Source organism: Lissotriton helveticus, chromosome 11, assembly GCF_964261635.1.
Source record: "Lissotriton helveticus chromosome 11, aLisHel1.1, whole genome shotgun sequence".
NCBI lineage: Eukaryota > Metazoa > Chordata > Amphibia > Caudata > Salamandridae > Lissotriton > Lissotriton helveticus.
The window spans coordinates 882,504,951-882,529,475 of NC_136072.1; the positions used below are offsets into that span (position 1 = coordinate 882,504,951).

The following is a 24,525-nucleotide window of genomic DNA, read 5'->3' on the forward strand; positions in this document are numbered from 1 at the left end:
AGTGCAGAGTGCATAGGGAGTGAAGAGTGCAGAGTGCATAGGGAGTGCAGAGTGCATAGGGAGTGCATAGTGCATAGGGAGTGCAGAGTGCATAGGGAGTGCAGAGTGCATAGGGAGTGCAGAGTGCATAGGGAGTGCATAGTGCAGAGTGCATAGGGAGTGCATAGTGCAGAGTGCATAGGGAGTGCATAGTGCAGAGTGCATAGGGAGTGCAGGCTGCATAGGGAGTGAAGAGTGCAGAGTGCATAGGGAGTGCAGAGTGCATAGGGAGTGCAGAGTGCATAGGGAGTGCAGAGTGCATAGGGAGTGCAGAGTGCATAGGGAGTGCAGAGTGCATAGGGAGTGCAGAGTGCATAGGGAGTGCAGAGTGCAGAGTACATAGGGAGTCTAGAGTGCATAGGGAGTGCAGAGTGCATAGGGAGTGCAGAGTGCATAGGGAGTGCAGAGTGCATAGGAAGGGCAGAGTGCAGAGTGCATAGGGAGTGCAGAGTGCATAGGGAGTGCAGAGTGCATAGGGAGTGCAGAGTGCATAGGGAGTGCAGAGTGCAGAGTGCATAGGGAGTGCAGAGTGCATAGGGAGTGCAGAGTGCATAGGGAGTGCAGAGTGCAGGGTGCATAGGGAGTGCAGGGCACATAGGGAGTGCAGAGTGCATAGGGAGTGCAGAGTGCATAGGGAGTGCAGAGTGCATAGGGAGTGCACAGTGCATAGGGAGTGCAGAGTGCATAGGGAGTGCAGAGTGCATAGGGAGTGAATAGTGCAGAGTGCATAGGGAGTGCATAGTGCAGAGTGCATAGGGAGTGCATAGTGCAGAGTGCATAGGGAGTGCATAGTGCAGAGTGCATAGGGAGTGCATAGTGCATAGGGAGTGAAGAGTGCACAGTGCACAGGGAGTGAAGCGTGCACAGTGCATAGGGAGTGAAGAGTGCACAGTGCATAGGGAGTGAAGAGTGCACAGTGCATAGGGAGTGCAGAGTGCAGAGTGCATAGGGAGTGCAGAGTGCATAGGGAGTGCAGAGTGCAGAGTGCATAGGGAGTGCAGAGTGCATAGGGAGCGCAGAGTGCAGAGTGCATAGGGACTGCAGAGTGCATAGGGAGTGCAGAGTGCAGAGTGCATAGGGAGTGCAGAGTGCATAGGGAGCGCAGAGTGCAGAGTGCTTAGGGAGTGCAGAGTGCATAGGGAGTGCAGAGTGCATAGGGAGCGCAGAGTGCAGAGTGCATAGGGAGTGCAGAGTGCATAGGGAGTGCAGAGTGCATAGGGAGTGCAGAGTGCATAGGGAATGCAGAGTGCATAGGGAGTGAAGAGTGAAGAGTGCATAGGGAGTGCAGAGTGCCGAGTGCATAGGGAGTGCAGAGTGCCGAGTGCATAGGGAGTGCAGAGTGCATAGGGAGTGCATAGTGCAGAGTGCATAGGGAGTGCATAGTGCAGAGTGCATAGGGAGTGCATAGGGAGTGCAGAGTGCATAGGGAGTGCAGAGTGCATAGGGAGTGCAGAGTGCGTAGTGCATAGGGAGTGCAGAGTGCATAGGGAGCGCAGAGTGCAGAGTGCATATGGAGTGCATAGTGCAGAGTGCATAGGGAGTGCATAGTACAGAGTGCATAGGGAGTGCATAGTGCAGAGTGCATAGGGAGTGCAGAGTGCATAGGGAGTGAAGAGTGCAGAGTGCATAGGGAGTGCAGAGTGCATAGGGAGTGCAGAGTGCATAGGGAGTGCAGAGTGCATAGGGAGTGCAGAGTGCATAGGGAGTGCAGAGTGCATAGGGAGTGCATAGTGCAGAGTGCATAGGGAGTGCATAGTGCAGAGTGCATAGGGAATGCATAGTGCAGAGTGCATAGGGAGTGCAGAGTGCATAGGGAGTGAAGAGTGCAGAGTGCATAGGGAGTGCAGAGTGCATAGGGAGTGCAGAGTGCATAGGGAGTGCAGAGTGCATAGGGAGTGCAGAGTGCATAGGGAGTGCAGAGTGCATAGGGAGTGCAGAGTGCATAGGGAGTGCAGAGTGCATAGGGAGTGCAGAGTGCAGAGTGCATAGGGAGTGCAGAGTGCATAGGGAGTGCAGAGTGCAGAGTGCATAGGGAGTCTAGAGTGCATAGGGAGTGCAGAGTGCATAGGGAGTGCAGAGTGCATAGGGAGTGCAGAGTGCATGGGGAGTGCAGAGTGCATAGGGAGTGCAGAGTGCATGGGGAGTGCAGAGTGCATGGGGAGTGCAGAGTGCATAGGGAGTGCAGAGTGCATAGGGAGTGCAGAGTGCAGAGTGCATAGGGAGTGCAGAGTGCATAGGGAGTGCAGAGTGCAGGGTGCATAGGGAGTGCAGGGTACATAGGGAGTGCAGAGTGCATAGGGAGTGCAGAGTGCATAGGGAGTGCAGAGTGCATAGGGAGTGCACAGTGCATAGGGAGTGCAGAGGGAGTGCATAGTGCAGAGTGCATAGGGAGTGCATAGTGCAGAGTGCATAGGGAGTGCATAGTGCAGAGGGCATAGATAGTGCATAGGGAGTGAAGAGTGCACAGTGCACAGGGAGTGAAGCGTGCACAGTGCATAGGGAGTGAAGAGTGCACAGTGCATAGGGAGTGAAGAGTGCAGAGTGCATAGGGAGTACAGAGTGCATAGGGAGTGCAGAGTGCATAGGGAGTGCAGAGTGCATAGGGAGTGCAGAGTGCATAGGGAGTGCAGAGTGCATAGGGAGTGCAGAGTGCATAGGGAGTGCAGAGTGCAGAGTGCATAGCGAGTGCAGAGTGCATAGGGAGCGCAGAGTGCAGAGTGCATAGGGACTGCAGAGTGCATAGGGAGTGCAGAGTGCAGAGTGCATAGGGAGTGCAGAGTGCATAGGGAGCGCAGAGTGCAGAGTGCTTAGGGAGTGCAGAGTGCATAGGGAGTGCAGAGTGCATAGGGAGCGCAGAGTGCAGAGTGCATAGGGAGTGCAGAGTGCAGAGTGCATAGGGAGTGCAGAGTGCATAGGGAGTGCAGAGTGCATAGGGAGTGCAGAGTGCATAGGGAGTGCAGAGTGCATAGGGAGTGCAGAGTGCAGAGTGCATAGGGAGTGCAGAGTGCATAGGGAGTGCAGCGTTTATAGTGCATAGGGAGTGCAGAGTGCATAGGGAGTGCAGAGTGCATAGGGAGTGCAGAGTGCACATGGAGTGCAGAGTGCAGAGTGCATAGGGAGTGCAGAGTGCATAGGGAGTGCAGAGTGCATAGGGAGTGCAGAGTGCATAGGGAGTGCAGAGTGCATAGGGAATGCAGAGTGCATAGGGAGTGCAGAGTGCAGAGTGAGTAGGGAATGCTAGGGAGTGCTAGAGAGTGCAGAGTGAGTAGGGAGTGCTAGAGAGTGCAGAGTGAGTAGGGAGTTCTAGGGAGTGCTAGAGAGTGCAGAGTGAGTAGGGAGTGCTAGGGAGTGTTAGAGAGTGCAGAGTGACTGCAGAGAGTAAGCTAATGGCAATGTAAATGACTGCCATTTATTTATCTGTTTTCAAAACTGTTAGACGGGGACCCTGAGGGTCGGCCGGATACTGGGGGAGAGATCCCCGAGTGGGACCGTCTCCGGCGATCGTACAGACAAGTTACCTCCCGCCCCACAAACAGGCACCACACCAAGTCGAGTTCAATGCTTTATGTAAGGTTCTTAAGGCAAGGATATCAGCGATACAGGATATCTCGGACCCGGGGGTCCTCTCACTTCTAGTCTCTGTAGGGAAAAGGGGGTAGCGGGACAGTCTTGGTACCGGATCGGTACAGGTGGTGTTAAGAGGCGAGCTCACAATCCTCGAGCTGGAGTGTCTGTGGATCGGGCCGCGGCGGCGCCAGCAGGCCAAGATGATAGTCTCACAAAGCAGAGGGCCGCGGCAGCGCCAGCAGGCCACGACGATGGTTTCACGAGGCAGAGGGCCGCGGCAGCGCCAGCAGGCCAAGACGATGGTTTCACGAGGCAGAGGGCCGCGGCAGCGCCAGCAGGCCAAGACGATGGTTTCACGAGGCAGAGGGCCGCGGCAGCGCCAGCAGGCCAAGACGATGGTTTCACGAGGCAGAGGGCCGCGGCAGCGCCAGCAGGCCAAGACGAAGGTTTCACGAGGCAGAGGGCCGCGGCAGCGCCAGCAGGCCAAGACGAAGGTTTCACGAGGCAGAGGGCCGCGGCAGCGCCAGCAGGCCAGTTACGGATGAGTTCTTCTTGGGTCTCTCGACTCCAGGATACAACTGCCTTCCTGTCCTGGGGCTGCCTCAGTTATAGGCCTGGCGCCCTTTGATGTCCGGACCCTCGCTCTTGGAGGTCGGGGGGTCTGGGATGAGGGAGCCCAGACACCCAGCAGGGGGGTGGAGCCAGCGCCCGAGGAGGCTGGGGGTGCTCGGCACCTGGCGGGGGAGAGCCATCGACACTTCGTACTCCCATTGACCTGCCAAGTGGGCCGTTCACCTCCTGGGTGGAGGGTGGTGCCGGGATGTCGGGGCCTGGCCAGGCCCAGGGTTGGGGTTGGGCTGAGGCCGCACGGCCGCGTGGTGCCGTGTCCAAGATGGCGGCTGGGCCGGGCAATGGTGCTGACGGTGGCCCGGGCCCTGTCCTGCGGGGAGGGAGCGAGCCCTTCATGTGGCCTGTCCAACATGCGTCCCCCCCAGCTGAAGGCGGGGAGAGTCACCCATCTTCTTGGGGACTTTCCTCGTCGAGGCGGAAAAAGCGGGACAGGCCATCCGCGTTGGCGTGGTCTTGGCCGGGTCGATGTTCCACAGTGAAGTCCATCCCCTGCAGGGAGATGGACCAACGTAGCAGCTTCGGGTTCTCCCCCCGCATTTGCATCAGCCATTGCAGGGGTCGGTGGTCTGTTTGCACCCGGAAGTGGGTGCCGAAGAGGTAGGGCCGGAGCTTCTTGAGTGCCCAGACTACGGCGAAGGCCTCTCTCTCAATGGTGCTCCAGCGCTGTTCTCGGGGCAAGAGGCGTCGGCTGATGAAGACCACCGGATGGTCGACCCCTTCGGCTTTGAGTTGGGAGAGGACGGCCCCCACACCATGATCGGAGGCGTCCGTCTGCACAATGAATTCCCGGCTGTAGTCGGGAGCCTGGAGCACGGGGGCCGTGCACATGGCGGTCTTTAGCTTTTCGAAGGCCGATTGGCAGGCCGGGGTCCAGTTGACGGTTTTGGGGCTCTTTTTGGAGGTGAGCTCTGTGAGGGGCCCCACGATGCTGCCATAGTCCTTCACGAACCGCCGGTAGTATCCGGTGAGCCCCAGGAAGGCTCGGACCTCCGTTTGGATCGTAGGGGGTTGCCAGGCCTGGATGGCAGCGATCTTGAGTTGGAGAGGGGCCACCAGCCCGCTTCCCACTTGGTGTCCTAGGTAGGTCACGGACCCTTGGCCAACCTGGCACTTGCTGGCTTTGATGGTGAGCCCGGCTTGCTGGAGGGCGTGTAGAACCTCCCGCAGGTGGCGGAGGTGGTCGGTCCACTGGTGGCTGTACACAGCAATGTCGTCCAGGTAGGCGGCGCTGAAGTCTTCCAGGCCCGCCAGTACCTGGTTTACCAGCCGTTGGAACGTTGCCGGGGCGTTTTTCATGCCGAAGGGCATGACTTTAAAGTGGTAGTGCCCGTCAGGGGTAGAGAAGGCGGATCGTTCTTGGGCCCTAGGGGTGAGGCCGATCTGCCAGTAGCCCGCTGTTAGGTCGAAGATGCTCAGGTAGCGGGCGGCCCCCATCCGGTCAACTAGCTCGTCTGCCCGGGGGATGGGATGAGCGTCGGTCCGGGTAACTGCATTCAGCCCCCGATAGTCCACGCAGAACCGGAGCTCAGGGGCAACGCCCGGGGCAGCTGCCTTGGGAACCAGGACGACTGGGCTCGCCCAGGGACTGTCTGAGGGTTCGATCACTCCTAGGGTCAGCATCTTGGACACCTCGGTCTGGATGCAGGCTCGTACCCGGTCTGGTACGCGGTACGCTCGGTGTCGAATAGGAGGGCTGTCCCCGGTGTCCACATCGTGGAGGCACCAGGGGGTGACTCCGGGGGTGAGGGAGAACAGGGAGGCGAACTGCCTCAGGAGCGTTTGGCAGTCTTGGCGTTGCTCCGGGGACAGGGCCTCGGAGAGCTGGACCCCTTCCACTGAGCCATCCTGCTCGAGGGCCCTCAGTAAGTCCGGAAGGGGTTCGGAGTCTTCTTCTGTCCCAGTATCGGTAGCCATCAGGAGGCTGAGTTCGGATCGCACAAAATGGGGTTTGAGCCTGTTGGCATGGAGGACCCGTAGGGGGTTCCGGGCAGTCTCCATGTCGATTAAATAGGTGACGGGCCCCTTGCGTTCGATTACCTTGAAGGGCCCGGACCATCTGTCTTGGAGTGCACAGGGCTCAACCGGGGACATCACCCAGACCTGTTGTCCAGGTTCGAACTCAATGGAGGACGTGTGCTGATCGTACCACCTCTTCATGTCCTCCTGACTGGCCTCGAGGTTGGCTTTGGCGGCGTCTCGGAACCGCCGGGTCTGGTTGCGGAGAGCCAGGAGATACCTGTAGATGTCCGGGGGAGTTTTCTGGGGAGGCTGCTCCCAACCTTCCTTGACTAGGCTGAGGGGGCCCCGGACGGGGTGCCCGTACAGGAGTTCAAATGGGCTGAAGCCGAGGGACTTCTGCGGGACCTCCCGATAGGCAAACAGGAGGCATGGAAGTAGTACATCCCACTGGCGTCGAAGGGGTTCTTCTAGACCCCTAATCATCCCCTTGAGGGTGCGGTTGAATCTCTCGACCAGTCCGTTTCCTTGCGGGTGATAGGGGGTCGTGAACTTGTAGGTGACCCCGCATTGCTGCCAGAGGGACTTCATATATCTGGAGATAAAGTTCGTGCCCCTGTCACTGACGACCTCCCGGGGGAACCCCACCCGGGAGAAGATCCCCATCAGGGCCCGGCCCACCACGGGGGCCGTCACAGTCCGAAGAGGGATGGCCTCGGGATAGCGGGTGGCGTGGTCTACAAGGACCAGGATGAACCGATGTCCTTGGGCTGTTCGCGGGTCGAGGGGCCCCACAATGTCTATTCCCACTCGTTCAAACGGGGTGGTGACGACAGGAAAGGGTTGTAACGGTGCTTTGATTTTTCGGCCACTTTTTCCGCTGGCCTGGCAGGTGGGGCAGGCCTTGCAGTGGTTGGTGACATCCTTCTGCATGTGGGGCCAGAAAAAGTGGGTCACCAGGCGGTCGTAGGTTTTATCCTGCCCCAGGTGTCCGGCAAGGGGGACATCGTGGGCTAAGTTCAGGAGGAAGTCTCGGAAGCGAAGGGGCACCACCAGCACCCGACCGGCCCCTAATTCTGCAACTTTCTGCTCGCTGTAGAGCAGGTCTTGGTCCCAGTAGATCCAGTGGGTCCCTGAGGTATCCCCGGTGCTCTGGACCAGGGCTTGCTGCCGGAGTCCTTCGAGAGAGGGACAAGTTTTCTGTTCGGCCCGGAATTGTTCCTGCGTGGGGCCTCCCTCCTGCCGCCAGTGTGCCAGGTCAGGGACGTCCCGAAGCTGGTCGGATCCTTCTTCGGTTTGGGTCAATGGACTGGCTTCTGGGGCGGCCTCCTCTGGGATGAGCGCGGGAGGAGGTTCTGGCCACTCGGGCTCTTCCGGGCTGGGGACCGCGCGGGCGGTCATGGACCGGGTCGTGACGCAGACCCATTCGGGGAGGCCAAGCATCCCCAGGTGCTCCCTCCGCTCGACAGCTGCCCAGGGAGAGCTTTCAAGATCGTTTCCTAGGAGGCAGTCCACGGGGGCATCATCGCGGACAGTTACTTTTAACATCCCTGTTACTCCCCCCCACTCGAAGGGGACGCAGGCCATGTGGCATAGGCTTTCAGAGTTGTCGGCTGATCGGACAGGGCAAAGAATGTTCGGCAAGATTTGGTCTGGAGTGACGAGGTGGCGTCGGACCGCCGTTACACTGGCCCCGGTGTCGCGGAGGGCTTCCGCCCGGCGGCCATTAATGTTGACCCATTGACCGTACTTCTGTGTGTTGGCGGGAAGGGGGGCCCGCGGAATCATGTCTCTCTCCCCGAAGCAGACCAGTGCCATGGCGGCGGGTGCCCATTCAGAGGGATCGGCCTCGTACTCTTCTTGGTCCTCCGGGATTAGTTCTTCCCCTAGGGCCGCCGCTGCAACTTGGCGGGGGGTAGTGTTCGGATTCTTTGGGCAGTTGGGATCACTGGCGTAGTGGCCGGGTCGCTGGCACCTGTGGCACGTAATGTTGGCCCGGAAACCGGCCCGGACGGCAGGGCTTCCTCGGCCAACCGGGGTCGAGGGGTTTCTGGGGGGTGACGAGGGGCCGGGGTCTCTCCCCCGACCCTGACTTCCTCCTCCCCCTCGGGGGCGATACGATCTGGATAATTCGCTGGGTGCGTTCCAGCCAACTCGGGTGCTTTCCCACCGGTCGGCTTCGACGGCGAGTTGTCGAGGGTCGGTTAGCTTACTGTCCAGGAGGTGTTGCCGGAGCTCCACGAAGCAGTTGTTCGACAGGTGTTCCCATACGATAAGGTCAAAGAGTTGTTCGTAGGTGGTTACCTTGTTGCCCTTGATCCACCCCTCGAAGGCTCGGCTAAAAAAGTTCACGTACTCCACCCAAGTTGTACCCGGAATCCGTTTGCAGTCGCGGAACCGTTGGCGGTACATCTCAGGTGTGAGCCCGTATCGAGTGAGGAGGGCGGCCTTCATGTGGTCGTAGGAGGTCATCAGCGGGTCGTGACGCAGACCCATTCGGGGAGGCCAAGCATCCCCAGGTGCTCCCTCCGCTCGACAGCTGCCCAGGGAGAGCTTTCAAGATCGTTTCCTAGGAGGCAGTCCACGGGGGCATCATCGCGGACAGTTACTTTTAACATCCCTGTTACTCCCCCCCACTCGAAGGGGACGCAGGCCATGTGGCATAGGCTTTCAGAGTTGTCGGCTGATCGGACAGGGCAAAGAATGTTCGGCAAGATTTGGTCTGGAGTGACGAGGTGGCGTCGGACCGCCGTTACACTGGCCCCGGTGTCGCGGAGGGCTTCCGCCCGGCGGCCATTAATGTTGACCCATTGACCGTACTTCTGTGTGTTGGCGGGAAGGGGGGCCCGCGGAATCATGTCTCTCTCCCCGAAGCAGACCAGTGCCATGGCGGCGGGTGCCCATTCAGAGGGATCGGCCTCGTACTCTTCTTGGTCCTCCGGGATTAGTTCTTCCCCTAGGGCCGCCGCTGCAACTTGGCGGGGGGTAGTGTTCGGATTCTTTGGGCAGTTGGGATCACTGGCGTAGTGGCCGGGTCGCTGGCACCTGTGGCACGTAATGTTGGCCCGGAAACCGGCCCGGACGGCAGGGCTTCCTCGGCCAACCGGGGTCGAGGGGTTTCTGGGGGGTGACGAGGGGCCGGGGTCTCTCCCCCGACCCTGACTTCCTCCTCCCCCTCGGGGGCGATACGATCTGGATAATTCGCTGGGTGCGTTCCAGCCAACTCGGGTGCTTTCCCACCGGTCGGCTTCGACGGCGAGTTGTCGAGGGTCGGTTAGCTTACTGTCCAGGAGGTGTTGCCGGAGCTCCACGAAGCAGTTGTTCGACAGGTGTTCCCATACGATAAGGTCAAAGAGTTGTTCGTAGGTGGTTACCTTGTTGCCCTTGATCCACCCCTCGAAGGCTCGGCTAAAAAAGTTCACGTACTCCACCCAAGTTGTACCCGGAATCCGTTTGCAGTCGCGGAACCGTTGGCGGTACATCTCAGGTGTGAGCCCGTATCGAGTGAGGAGGGCGGCCTTCATGTGGTCGTAGGAGGTCATCAGCTGGTCCGGGAGTTGCAGCAGGGCGTCCCGCCCTTCGTTGACAAACCTCCCCCATAATCCGGCTCCCCAATCGCTTCGGGGAATCCGGTGGGAGGTCATTGCCACCTCATAGGCTTTAAACCACTGCTGTATATCATCGTTCTTGTGGTATTCCCGGATGACATCTTTGGGGATGTGAACCTTGGGCTCGGTCAAGGCCGACGGGGTCGGTCGTTCGGGGAGCCCGAGGTCTTTATCCTGTTTCTGGATCTCCAGTGCTTTGAGATTGCGCTCATGTTCGTACTCTAGTTTCTTTTCCTCTAGCTCCCTCTGTTTTTGCTTGTCTTCTCGCTCTTCCCTGAGCCGTAAGTGTTCCAGGGTTATTTTTTGTTCTGCCAGCTTGAGTTCTCCATCCAAGCGAAGTCGGGCTAGTTCTAATTCGTGGAGTCTGGTTTTTTCTCTTTCTCGGATCTCTTCCAGGGAGAGACCCGCTCTTCCTTTAGTTGGTGCGGGGCTCGTTTCGGTTGTTTGTGTTCGGGGTACGGCCGTACCCGTTTCCGCCCAGGCTTCTAGGGCTCGTTTGAAGTCTTCCTTCGTACTCAGACCCGTGGTTGGGAGACCAAGTTCCATGCAATATTGCTTCAGTTCTCGGTGGTTGTAGTCTTCCAATTTTTCCATCTGGAATTTCTCCGTTGTTCCGCTCTCTGTTGTCATGGTGGTCGTGTGTCGTGGGTCGGGTGACTTTCTGTACGATTATGCGTAGGTTCGGATCCCGTCGCTGGCCACCAATGTTAGACGGGGACCCTGAGGGTCGGCCGGATACTGGGGGAGAGATCCCCGAGTGGGACCGTCTCCGGCGATCGTACAGACAAGTTACCTCCCGCCCCACAAACAGGCACCACACCAAGTCGAGTTCAATGCTTTATGTAAGGTTCTTAAGGCAAGGATATCAGCGATACAGGATATCTCGGACCCGGGGGTCCTCTCACTTCTAGTCTCTGTAGGGAAAAGGGGGTAGCGGGACAGTCTTGGTACCGGATCGGTACAGGTGGTGTTAAGAGGCGAGCTCACAATCCTCGAGCTGGAGTGTCTGTGGATCGGGCCGCGGCGGCGCCAGCAGGCCAAGATGATAGTCTCACAAAGCAGAGGGCCGCGGCAGCGCCAGCAGGCCACGACGATGGTTTCACGAGGCAGAGGGCCGCGGCAGCGCCAGCAGGCCAAGACGATGGTTTCACGAGGCAGAGGGCCGCGGCAGCGCCAGCAGGCCAAGACGATGGTTTCACGAGGCAGAGGGCCGCGGCAGCGCCAGCAGGCCAAGACGATGGTTTCACGAGGCAGAGGGCCGCGGCAGCGCCAGCAGGCCAAGACGAAGGTTTCACGAGGCAGAGGGCCGCGGCAGCGCCAGCAGGCCAAGACGAAGGTTTCACGAGGCAGAGGGCCGCGGCAGCGCCAGCAGGCCAGTTACGGATGAGTTCTTCTTGGGTCTCTCGACTCCAGGATACAACTGCCTTCCTGTCCTGGGGCTGCCTCAGTTATAGGCCTGGCGCCCTTTGATGTCCGGACCCTCGCTCTTGGAGGTCGGGGGGTCTGGGATGAGGGAGCCCAGACACCCAGCAGGGGGGTGGAGCCAGCGCCCGAGGAGGCTGGGGGTGCTCGGCACCTGGCGGGGGAGAGCCATCGACACTTCGTACTCCCATTGACCTGCCAAGTGGGCCGTTCACCTCCTGGGTGGAGGGTGGTGCCGGGATGTCGGGGCCTGGCCAGGCCCAGGGTTGGGGTTGGGCTGAGGCCGCACGGCCGCGTGGTGCCGTGTCCAAGATGGCGGCTGGGCCGGGCAATGGTGCTGACGGTGGCCCGGGCCCTGTCCTGCGGGGAGGGAGCGAGCCCTTCATGTGGCCTGTCCAACAAAAACCAACACATAAATAAAGATTTTGTCATTTACAATGCCAATAACTCTAACTTTTCCAAAGGCGAAACGGGTCCTTGTGTTAGTGGGAAAACAAAGCTTCAAATATGTTTTCCCGTCTCCATGAAGCATGAGGCCAGGGAAGAGGGCAGGAATGTGACACTACTCTGACAAGACGCGATTAGAAGTAATTAACAGAAAACAGATGTCCTCTTCACTTTTATGAGACCAAGAGTGTTTGAGAGTCTGTTTTTTCTACTTTCTGTAACTTCACATGTTTTTAAAACTAAACATTTGTTGTCTTATGCCTTATATCAGTGTGTTGTTAGAACAATCTATAGACATAGTTAAGTCGAATACTGAAAACAGCATGTCACACCATATACGCACCACACAATCATACACGATACACACATAACACACACACACCACACACACCACTCTCTCACCACCACACACTCATCACCACAACACACTCACTACCACAGACTCACCCCCACAGACTCACCCCCACAGACTCACCCCCACACACTCACCACTACAAACAGAAACACACACACAAACACACACACAACAACATAACACCAGCCATCAGTGCACCCTTTCACCAGGGCCAAACACCACCAGCCATCAATGCACTTTTTCACCAAGCACAAACACCATCAGGCGTACAACACCAGGCAGCCGTCAGTGCATTCTTTTACAAGGCGCACTCACCAGCAACCGTCAGTACACTCTTTCACCAAACACACACACCATCAGCCATCTGTGCACTGTTTTACTAAGCACACATACACCAGCCGTCAGTGCACCCTTCTACTAGGCACACACACCTCCAGGCGCCAGTGCACTCTTCCACCAAACACACACACCAACAGCCATCAGTGCACGCATCAATTGTTAACGCATCCACAATTAACTTTTGTACCAATCGCAGTATGATACACTTTACTTTTAAACATATTCATGTAAAGCACAGCATGACACCATTGGTAAAATTACAATACAACTCACATAATACAACTACACACCACATGCACACACTCCATCACACATGACGAAAACACATTGCCATTTACAATACCATTAGCTCAAAATCAAATAAATCCGAGCCCGATTGCATTTCTAATGCTTGTTCTTCCAGGGGCACTGCTCCCTGCTGCTTCCTGGCACATTTTCTGGGGTTGATCGTGTCCTGGTTTCCTGCTGCAGGGGCTCTGTTGTGGAGCTCTGGCAAGTGCTGCTTCCACTTTCAGGCTCAGTGAGCAGAATGAGGCAGGAAACTGCCTATTTCCTGGTTGTGATGTCATCCTTGTGCTCGAAATGCGACTTCCCGTTTTTGCGATCTCGCTATTAGCGAGATCGCAATTAGCGATTTCGGTAATTGCGAGATCGCAATTTCAACACGGAAAAAGGGCGATTCTGCGATTTATTTGCGATTTAGGCAAAATCGCAAACGGCAATTGCAGCCGATTGCGATTCACTTATTTTGATCGCTTTTCTACATGAATCCTATTCTGCGAATTCTAAATTGCGATTCGGTAATTTTCGCAATTTGGAATTCGCAGAATGTGGCTTTCATGAATCTGCGGGTTGGTCATTAAATGGGTGGCGAGGGTGGGTCTCTGCAACATTCCTCTCCATATTGGAGTTCCTAGAAGACAAATTTCACCATTAGAGAAAGGGGCCACAAAGATCCCTCCCTGAGGTTGTGCAGAGGGGAACTGCACAACCACCTCTACCAAGGAAACATTTTCAGTCCATGCTCTTGTGACATGTGATGCAGAAATGGCCAGGAAGGAATGGAAATTATGAATTTCGACAGTTTCTTCCCTTACTCAAGCATTCTCATCACAGTGCTAGAAATATACAGCACCTAATGGTGTGTGTAATATTGCGGTTTTGGGGGGGGTTACACCAGCCTTGAAAAACGTAATTACTCACCAATTGAGGGCAGTACAATTGTTTAACTAGCAAGTGACGTCTTCACTTAATTTACACTTAATTTTCAAATATCACAATATTTAGGGTCATATTTGAAATCACTGCAAATAACTGCAGTTCTCTGGGACATATTTGCTATATATAATTCATCATCTAGCAATGTGCCCAAAGTATCTGTCATTTAACTCACAGTTCCACTCTTCTTGCTCCTCCCCTGATAGTATAAACGTGCCCCGGTATGACTAACAAGTATGGAAACATCTATAACATTTTTTTAATGTTTAGAAAAATAGCAGTTTAAATGGGCAGCTATTTACTGAGCCTAAAAAGTCCATGCTTTCTATGCCATTTTTTTTGGCATGTTATGCAACTGACACATGACGCAACTTTAATGTTAATGAATTAATTAATTAATGTATTTATTTATTTATTCATTCATTTGTCACCATTTTAATGTAAAGCAAGTGCCAGGAGACTAGCTTCAACCCGCAATATGGTTTAATTCCGTACTTCCACCCAAATATTACCTGCACATAAGAAGACTGGAGAGCAGTTTTGGTTATAAAACGGGCGTAGCTTATTTTCCGACTGCAGTCATGAATCTTGAAGAATCAGATGAAAATAATTGACACATTTTATCGTGACCAAGATAGATTGTATGATATAATTTGACATAAAATAGATACGACTTATGATGTATATCATTGCTACAATGCAAATAATGTCTTGTACGGTTTGATATCACTCTCTTTCGCAATATAATTTCCCAATGATAATAACCAGCATTTGCATTATGATATTCATTATTTCACATTAGCGTATCTGGGAATCGGAAACACAGACACCAAAGAACCCCCACTGAGCTGCCACATCACAACCCTCCCAAAAATTAAAGACACCATGATGTGAGCAACCCCGGGTAGAGCTAGAAGGGGTAGGCCACCGGCCGGCCACCCTTCATCTCAATTCAGCCCCAATCCACATGAAAATCAATTCAGATCAAGTTCAAATCTACAGCTAGCACCAAAGCATTCAATCTTTGTGTTACTGTATTTCCGAATTACACCCTGTATGCCTATTAAAATAAAGGCACTGGCGGCTGGGAAATTGCCTGTCTGTACAGACGAGGGATGAAGAGCAGAGACAAAGCTGACTGGATTGGGGTTGTGTGGGTTTGTATGTCTCCAGCATGCTCTGCGTAAGAGCTTCCCCTTGCGTACCTTAAGTTGAAACACCTCCTTGCTCTGCTCCTCCCAAACACCCACAAAGGTAACCTAGGCAACATTGGGAATATTCAAGGGAAGCCAATGTAAGGGCCGAGTGTCCTACCCAAGTGGGGAACCTTGCAGTGACATCCCACACAAATGACACGAGCAAAAAGTGTGACCTTGTGCTCCTCCCTTGGGTGCTTTCCAGGGCCCTTGCCTTCCCCCACAGTCATGAAGTGCAGACTGCAATCTCAATCTTCATCATGAAGTCAGTCATATCCACTCATGACTTAAATGCTTTTATGGGAACTCTAAAGGTTTCCTCAGCAATCCCTCCTTAAGTATTTATGTGCCTACTGCATACCTCACTTGCACATCTTCCGGGTAACATTCACAACACACCAATGTGTCTTATAAATTCATGAGAGGCTGTCAAGAATGTAGGTCCTGTTTCAACAACTACAGAATCTGGCATGCAATGATCTTTCAAAGTAAAGGACATGTATGTGTACTTATTAACTGTGCTATGTTTTGATTTACCTTGGTAGAACTAAATCTAGGTTGCTTTCAATTTACTATAATATCACAAAATCCTCAGACTTCATTTTTATCTAACATGTTTTTCTTCCTTCGAACATCCGTTTAGCATTATGTGAGGGCAACTTTACATGCAAAGAGAATGAAGTCTGTGTAAGACCCAACGAGTGCCGCTGCCGCCATGGATACTTTGGAGCCAACTGTGAGACCAGTAAGTCATTAAAACAAGGATTGATTTTCTTTAAATATTTCACCCGCTTTTCACACTTTCTGTTTCAATCTCTCTGCAGATTTCTTCCTGCTCTGTTGACCCAATTTATACTACCTTTTGCAACAATGGGCCTAACTTTGCTTCTCTCATGGTCAACCCAAAAGCATCCATAGGATAGTGCTGATCCAAAATTATTAATTGCAACCTCTAATCACATTTGACTGGAGAATTTTATCAAGTAAAATATGACTGATTTGTTTCCTGTTGTATCGTAAACAGAAATGGATACCATGTTACTGATGCACAAGTTAGGTTCATAGTACAGTTAAGGTAATTCCATCGCTGATTTCTCACCTTCTATCTGATTTTCAGTTTTCAAAAAAATTATTTTTATTGAACAAAGCTCAGTGTAAATCACGTAATCACAATATCAAGATTACATATTTGCATTTTGTCATTCTCTATTAACAGTGTAGCCACACTTGCAAGTCTCTTCTCTTACCCGTAATGAACAACATGAATTCTCTAGTCTGATCTGAAGCTCAGCCCCCCTTCCCTCTGGATAATCCTAGTACCCACGGTATTTCTGCCAATCCCCCCAGATTTTGTCCCATTTGTGTGGGCATCCTCTGGCTTTATATATCACCTTCTCTGCGTTGGAGCAACAATCCAAGTCAGATTCCCATTCTCTCAAGTCCGGTGCATATTGTGCACCCCATTTGCTGCTATGTTTCGTTTTGCCACCATCTCAGCAACTCTCAGCCAAATAGTTGTATATTTCGGCCATTTTTCTTCCCCTGTTACACACAGAAGCAGCCAACGCGACTCTATTGGGATTTTTATCCCCAGGACCTCTGACATGACACTCGTCACCCCTTTCCAGTGTTCATTAATATATTTACAGTCACATAACATCTATAAAGAAAAGGAACCTATTTCGCTGCATTCCCTAGTGCAAAAATCAGACAACCCATGCCCCAGTTTATGTAGTAACGTTCAGGAGGCGTAAGATCTGCGTAGTATGCGCAATTGTACCAGATGGAACTTGGCTCTTATTGCAACTTCCCGGGGACTTTTTACCGCCTCCTCCCAGACGTCGTCCTCTAGAAACCCTAAGTCACCCTCCCATGCTGCCCAAAGGGGATCTATCGGATTGGGAGAGATATAGGGACTTTAACTCACAGAGGGCTCCTTTGTCTCCATTGGATCCATCAGCAGCCTGTCTTTCAGAGGAGAATAGTCTGGAAGGGTTTCTGACTTCTCCATATATCTTCTAGTATCTCGATACCAAGTATTTCGCATTTCTTAAAGGTCTCCCTCAGGGCGCCCAGCTCCACCAACTGATGACTGTCCCATAGTCGCATTCTGCCTGTTAATTTACCCTTCCAGCCCGAGTGCTTTGTCACTGCTTTCTAGATCCATACTACCGACTGCCTATACAGGAGAAGATGCTTATCTGTGTGTCCACCATGTAGTTCTGCTAGCTATCCCCTTACCTCCATCGCCCAGAGATCCGCCCTGAATGCCGGGTCTCTGCGATCTGCTAAAGTCCACTCATTGACCACTATCAATTGTGAGGCCAAATAGTATTTAGTAATATTTGAAACAGCCAATCCTACCTCATATACTCCCCTATGAAACTTACCTAGGGCTATCCTAGCGCTACCACCATCCCAAAGGAGTTTACGCACTTCGCTGTTTATATCTTAGAATACCTTCTTGAGAATCTTGTGAGGAGTGTTTTGCATTACGTATAATAGTCTGGGCAGCGACATCATTTTAAAAAGAACTGCTCTCCCCATCAGGGACACCAGCAGTTACCGCCAGTGTTCCACATCCCTACATAGCCTCTGTATCTGGGGATAAAAGTTCTCCACCAGAAAATCATCATCCTTCATGGAGATCTGCATGCCCAGGTATATAAGCCTAGTTTTGATTTGTAAGGGAGTATTATCTGATAGTCTCTGTGGAATCTCACCCGCCAGTGGGAACATGAATGATTTTGTCCAGTTAATTGTCTATCCTGAGTAGCTACCAAACAGCTGGAAGATATGTAGGATACTGTGAACTGATCTATATGACTTAGTCAAGTACATGAGAATGTTGTCGGCATAAAGAGATATCTTGTCCTCCCAGTCCCCTCCCCCTGGTATCCCCTACATCACTGGGTTGTTACGGACCCATGCCGCTAGAGGGTCCAATGCCAGCGCAATGATTATCTGTGAAAGCGGACATCCCTGCTGCGTACCCTTACTGAGGGGAAAAGAGCGGGACACCTCTCCATTTACCTTCACTCTAGCTTGTGGGTTTTGATAAAGGAGTTTTACCCAGGAGCAATAGTCGGGTCCAAAACCTAGTGTGTCCAAGGTGGCAAATATAAACTTTCACTCTATACTATCAAACGCCATTTGCGTGTCTAGTGATAGGAGGACTGCCTCCCTATCCGCCGATGATTCGGTTCAATGAAGTACCCCATATAGTCTTCTCAAATTAAGTTGCGTGCTCCTGTGAGGCATGAACCCGGACTGATCCTGATGGACCAATGAGGAGATTACTGGTCATAGCCTACTGGCTGCACCTTGGCCAGCACCTTGGCCTCCACATTTAGGAGTGATATAGGTCTATATGACCTGCAGTCGGTTGGTGGCTTACCCTTTTTGGGAATTACTACGATTGTGGCTGTATGCAGATCTTATGTGAGTTCCCCCTTTTCCTTCGAGTCCGCAAACATATTTAAAAGGTGTGGAGCCACCTTGCTCGCAATGCTTTTGTACAGCTCAATGGGGCCAGCTGCCTTCCTTGATTGCAGATCTGTTAAGGCGCTCGTGACCTCTTCCACCATTATTTCTTTGCCAGAGTCTGCCTGACATCTTTCCCTATTTGTGGGAGTTTTTTATCTCGCGCAGCAGTTCGTCGCTATCCTCCCTTGTGCACTCCGTAGTGGAAGTATAAAGACCCTCATAATAATTAGCAAATTCCTCCGCTATTTCCTTCCCTGTACGTTTACTTTCTCCACCATTTCTGAAACCCAGCTTCTGTCCCTATCTCTACCCTCCAGCCATGCTATCATCTTGTTGGCTTTATACCCTGCATCATAGATTTTCCTCTGGACCAGTAGTGCATGTAATCTTGCTTTATTTCCTTCCAGCTCTTTCAGTCATCTAGCCACTGAGCCATCAATACATCCCTCATCTCCAAGTTTGTCCTCCAGTTGGGTTATTTCAAATTCCAGGTTTACCTCCTCTTTAATTTGCTCTTTCTGATTCCTATTTCTGCCTGGATGAACCCTCTAATCACTGTCTTGTACACCTCCCAAAGTATAGAAGCTGACTCCACTGTGCCCTCATTAAGTTAAAAATATTGTGTGGTATGTGCCTGTATCTTCTGGGCGAAGTATTTGTTTCTGAAATGCCATGGATCTAGCCATGGAGGCAAGGTGGTATTTCTATGTGGTCCTTGTATTTGGACCATAACGGGTGAATGATCCTAAATACCCAGTGCTTTGAGTGTTGTATCTCGGACTTGTCCCACTTGTGAGGTCAAGGTGTAGATGTAGTCTAATCTAGAGTGAGGTTTGTGTGCTGCTGAGGTATGCGCTTACTGTCGACCCAAGGGATTATGTGCCCTCCATAGATCTGTCATACCCATTGCCTCTATGAACCCCCTCAATGGTTCCTTTCCCGCTGCACCTATTGCACTTGTCAATCTATCATTATACGGGTCCATAACAGCATTCAGGTCACCCCCTCAAATCAGCATGCCCATCGGCATGTGGTCCGAGCTGTTTAAAGGAATCAGTATCCAATCGAGGAGGGACATATGGCGAGCAAAAATTCAGGGTCCTCCTATCCAGCTGAAAGCGCTATGTATCTCCCCAGCCTGTCAAACCAGCATCTATGTATTATCAGTGGCATCAAGGTCTTTATTAGAATTCCCACTCCCCTGGAGCCCTTTGTGTGCCCCACGTGTGCCTGAAGTTTATAGCCATATCTATCTAATGCTTTACAATGATTACCCTGCAGGTGGGTTTCCTAAAGCTGTAGCACTAACGTCCTTTTAACTTTGCTGCCCAGCCCATTAACGTTCCATGCCAAAATTGTAAGCGTCATCTTGGGAAATTGTTTTGTCTATGTCCCTTGTTGTGGTTTCCTGTATCTGCTCGGGCTACATATTTCCGTCTACCCTCAATCCTGCTTCCTCGTGTAATCGTGCGCTTCCAGTTCCTGATCATATAAATACTAACTAAACTAATAAACACCCACACCTGGTGGGGACACAAACCCTTTAACTTCACACCCCACCCCATTCCCTGCTTGACAGGTTTAAAACGACTCGCCTCCCCAACTTGCAGAGAGCCTGTTGCCCCTTAGAGCTACTTCACGTTAAGGTGGGCTGGGGTTCCATCTTCACTCCATTCTCATTCACGATTCCAGCCGCTCCATGTCAGTTAAAGTCTGTTACCTTGTGCACTGTCTCAGATATCAAGTCCTTATCCCTTCGTTTCTTTGTGTCCGCTCTCATCCCCGCCCTAGCTTCCCCACCCAAGATCAAACATCACATTGCTCTCTTTCCAGGCGATGTTTCCTCCAATTGTCACCATACATCCTCAAATTTCTCAACTGGCTACGTTATGAAGCACAAATTCAGATGAAGATTGCAGTGCTAGCACACAAAGCCCTTCACTTCAATTCACCCAGGTACCTGGCACAACAACTTGAACTATCCTGTGGGGAGAGAACATCAAGAAGCGCCTCTACTTTCCTCTTGAAACCTGGCATCTTTAGCAAAAAGTGAGCTTTCTCAGGTGCTGCCCCTAAGATTTGGAACTCTCTACCACGGGAACTACGCAAACTCACCTTGACGACGGCGTTCTAACTGGAAACCAAAATATTCCTAATGAACAAATTCTCACCCTAGTGAGTTAGACTCACGGGATCGAGTGACGTTTGTTATTATTACGATGGTACCCTGATTTGACACAGATCGTATACTATGCATATTACTCCCTTCCCATGGCCCGCTTACTTCTGTTTACTATATGATCCCTGTTTTTTACTATGCATATTATACTTCTGTTTACTATATGATCCCCGTTTCTTACTATGCATATTATTGCCCCCTCATGGCCCGCTTTCTTTTGCGTACTGTATGATCCCCGTCTTTTACTAATTTGTTGTTGTCATTACACTCTTGGCCTCACCTATAAAGCGCTCTGATATCCTTCGGGATCTAGTTCACGCTATACAAAACTTAATACATTTTAAAAAAAACACCATACTTCTAGCCACTCCCAGACTTCTTCTGGCGTGGTGAAGTACCAAGATTTCCCCTCTGCCATTACTCGCAGTCGCGCTGGATAAAACATCATATACTTAATTTCTTTAGTGCGTAGCTCTCTTTTTACTGCCTCAAAGCTGTGGCGTAGCTTCTGGACCTGGAGTGTGCAATCTGGAAAGTAGTGGATTGTTGCTTTTTCGTAGTGTAGGTCCCCATGGGTTCTAACTATTTGTAGAATTACATCCTTATCTCTAAAATTGAGGACTTTGGCAATAATCTTCCTAGGGGGTGCCCCGGGCTAGGACTTAGGCCTGGGGTTCTGTGTGCTCGTTCAATAGTGAACCAGTTTGACATTTTTTTGGCGCATAGATGTTGTGTTATCAAATCTTCCAGCAAGAGCTCTACACTTGGTCCTTCCAGTCCTTCCGGCACACCTACCACCCGCAGGTTATTTTGTCGCGCATGTACTTCCTGATCTTCGAGGTTTGCTGCTAGGGTGTCTTGTTGTTGATTGAGGGTCTTCACGTGGTCCTCAAGACCCTGCGTGGTGGCTTGTAGCTGTGTGACATTCCCTTCCACCGTCGTTACTTTTTCAGAGATTTTCCTGAAATTGCCCTCAGGAGGTTTACTTTCACTGTGATGGTGTCTATTTTGGGTTCCAACACTCCTTTGAGATCCGTTATTGCAGCCCTGATGGCCACCAGTGAGGGTTCCGAACCCCCCGGTTCCTCTTCCTGGGCCCCTATGTCCCGTGACAGTGGTTTTCCACCGCATATTTGTCCATTTTATTAGATTTTGTTGTCACAGGTCCCTTTGGTTTCCACCTTTGCCTTTGCAGTACCCCACTTGCTTGTGTTGATGCCCCTCCAGCTCTGTATTGACTGCTATCTCCAGTCCCTTCTCAGGTGAGTCATAGGTCCTTGCCCCACCTGCAGTTGGCCACCCTTTACGGATATTTCTCCTGTTTAAAACAGCAAGGAGGCACTCTACTTCCTATCACCAACCACTCTCTGTGTGGGTAATATGACTTTTCTAAACCTGGGCACCCTCTCAGGCCCGCTTTCGATACTAGGTTGGTGGGCCCTGTGTTTCCTGGGCGTCCTCACCCATCTCGCCTCACCCCCGACACTCTTCACACTAATGCTACTGAGCTGGGACCATTTTCTTCCCCTGTGGCCTCTCAATGGCCGGTGTACTGTCTTTCTGTATGTTGGGGCCACACCCACCATTCACTTCTGGGACTTAGCTGGTCCCGACTTGTCCTCCTGTCCCAGTCAGCCTTTATCAGCCACCTCCCTTGATTCTCGCCCCCTTCCTCTCTCCACACACCTCCTCCCCCCGCTGCCGCAATCTCGGGCCATGCAGTAAATCCTGTTGCTTGGTGCGCCTAGGGACGCCCTGCGTTGCCCCAGTCCAACCGCTAACCTTGTTGTCTTCACGGGCGCTGCGGCCTCACTCTCCGGCCTTCATCGCTCTCAGGGCTCGTCCTCCCGCTTGCTCCCTTTAAGAGACTTTCACCGCCCTCAGGCCCCCAGTTGGGCCCGCACATTGCACAGTTTTGGAGCTCCAGGGATCCCGTCAACATCGATCCCCTGGGAGTCGGCCCAGTAACATTTAAGCCGCAGAAGACTGCTGGTCGCCGAGCGGGCTCACCGATTATCCTGCATCCCCGTCTGGCAGATCACTCCAGCCTCTGCTTTCGGTTTCCGCTCACTCTTTTGCGTCTTGCAGGTCTTACGCGGCCTCATCTCCCGCCTCCATTCCTCAAATTTCACCGTGATTTCGGCCTCTCCGATCTTTCCTTCAGGGTTTAGCATGCTTCCCTGCTCTGATTTTCACTGCCAGGTACGGACTTAAATACGGATGTTGGGCTTTCAGCACTCACGATCCCGGAAGTCCTCTAGTGTGCAGCCATTGCTGTTGGCTCCAAGCCACGCCCCTCCCCGGTTTTCAGTTTTTTTGCAGAGAGGAATGATAGCTCCTCTAGGTTACTATTTCTTCCTCTCACTGCTCTCAGACCCTAGTCCACCCCCAACCTCGCATCTTAAAAAAAACATTTTCAAATGTATTTTCTATAATAGGACCAGGGATCTCTGCCAACGCTTCAGAGTTGAAAAGACTTGTGACAAAAAGCTAATTTATAGCCTTCCATACTTTCTGTTCTTTGAATATCAAACTCATGCAAAGGCTTACAGAAAAGAACACCATTTTTATAATTCTGGAGTAACAATACATTTGGTTCTATTGCTCACATTTTATTTAGTTTGCTTTACTAGCGTTGGCATCTGAACCTCAGTCTGGATTTTCAGACTGCATAAGTGGAGGTTTTATTGAACAGGTCCCACAGGCCTTAGGGAAAAACAACACAAGTCAATTCACAGAGGATTTTGTGCATGGGCGAGAAGTTCAGATAATATTACCAGAATTGCAAATGCATTCTTATCCGGATTGGAAGTCAACATCATTGAATCAGTCTCTTTGATAGAAGCAACTCTATCTTGCAATTACCTTTTTGCTACCTGTGCATGTTGACACCTATGGATCTTCAATTCTAGATTGTTTTATTTGTACTGGCAGAGTAGTTACACTAGTTTGGATGGTGCCTTTAGATATGCGTTAATTCTTAAACAGTGGAAGCAGACTCCCATGGTGAGGGGAGCATTATCTTTTGTAGTTTGGGATTTTCTTCTTGAAACATTATTTTTGTAGTTTGGGAATTTCTTCTTAAAAATACAAAAGATAACAGATTGGCGCATGGCTCCATCATGTTGATGGAGCCATGTACCCAACTTCGCAATGCATTGACAGGAACCACCGTAAGGGTGTTTCCCACCAATGCTTTAAGGAATGATCGCCTGCTTGGTAATTTTCTCCATCTCCCTGACAGAGAAAAAGGCTGCCCACCAATATAATGTAAATGGAAAACGCAATATTTAAAAATATAATTTATGGTGGGAAATACTATGGTCTATGTTTCTGACACCCACAAAGATTCACTGCCTTTTATTTATGACAGCGACGAAAAAAGGTACAAGCGAGTTATTCAGATTTACTCGAAGCCAAGTGTAGACTTTCACCACTATAGGAAAAAGGTGGTTACCCTGTGTGAATAGGAGCTGCATTCCAGTGACAATGTGTAGAACCACGAACATTCATTTCTTTACTGAAAAGTGTGTGTGATTTCCTGTTGGACTTATCACCAGTTATAATTATTAAATATAAGAAGGTTATATTGTACATGGGAAAGACCCTTTAGGAGCACATTGTGATGTGTTCTCATTGTTTACGTATTTTGCGGAAAAATTTACTTATATTTTCAACCTTGTTTACCATTAAATAATACATTTTTGCCACTGATTTAGATAAAGAGTTGATCATGCAGGTGGCATTCAATCAATGGATTTTCTAATTTATTAGAACAAAATACGGTAACTTTTAAATCTACCTATCTTGGAAGTTTGAATGAAGGGTCACTGTTTTTTATGGTGTAAAGAGGAAGGGGAAATATTATTTCTCACATTGCCTGATCAATGTAAGGGCAATCATTTCGCGCCTGCTAAATAAGTGACAAGTCATAATGCAATGGTTAGAAGATAAAACAGTTGGATGATTCAGTTATGTGGAGGTTAAATGAGTGATTGACTAAGTCCATTAAAACCATTCATTCCCAAAGTTATCTGAAATCATCTATGCAGGCGTTTGTCGTGTCCGCATAGGATGAAAACA

The 24,525-nt window shown here is 51.4% G+C and overlaps 1 protein-coding gene across 1 annotated transcript in view; it reads left to right on the forward strand.

The window, feature by feature from the left end:
* Nucleotides 1-24,525, forward strand: part of SCARF2 (scavenger receptor class F member 2) — a 629,499-nt gene that overhangs the window by 287,522 nt on the left and 317,452 nt on the right. Inside the window, exon 3 of the mRNA XM_078667105.1 lies at nucleotides 15,421-15,522. Within this exon, the coding sequence (XP_078523231.1) occupies nucleotides 15,421-15,522 (102 nt within the window). The remainder of the gene's footprint in view (nucleotides 1-15,420; nucleotides 15,523-24,525) is intronic.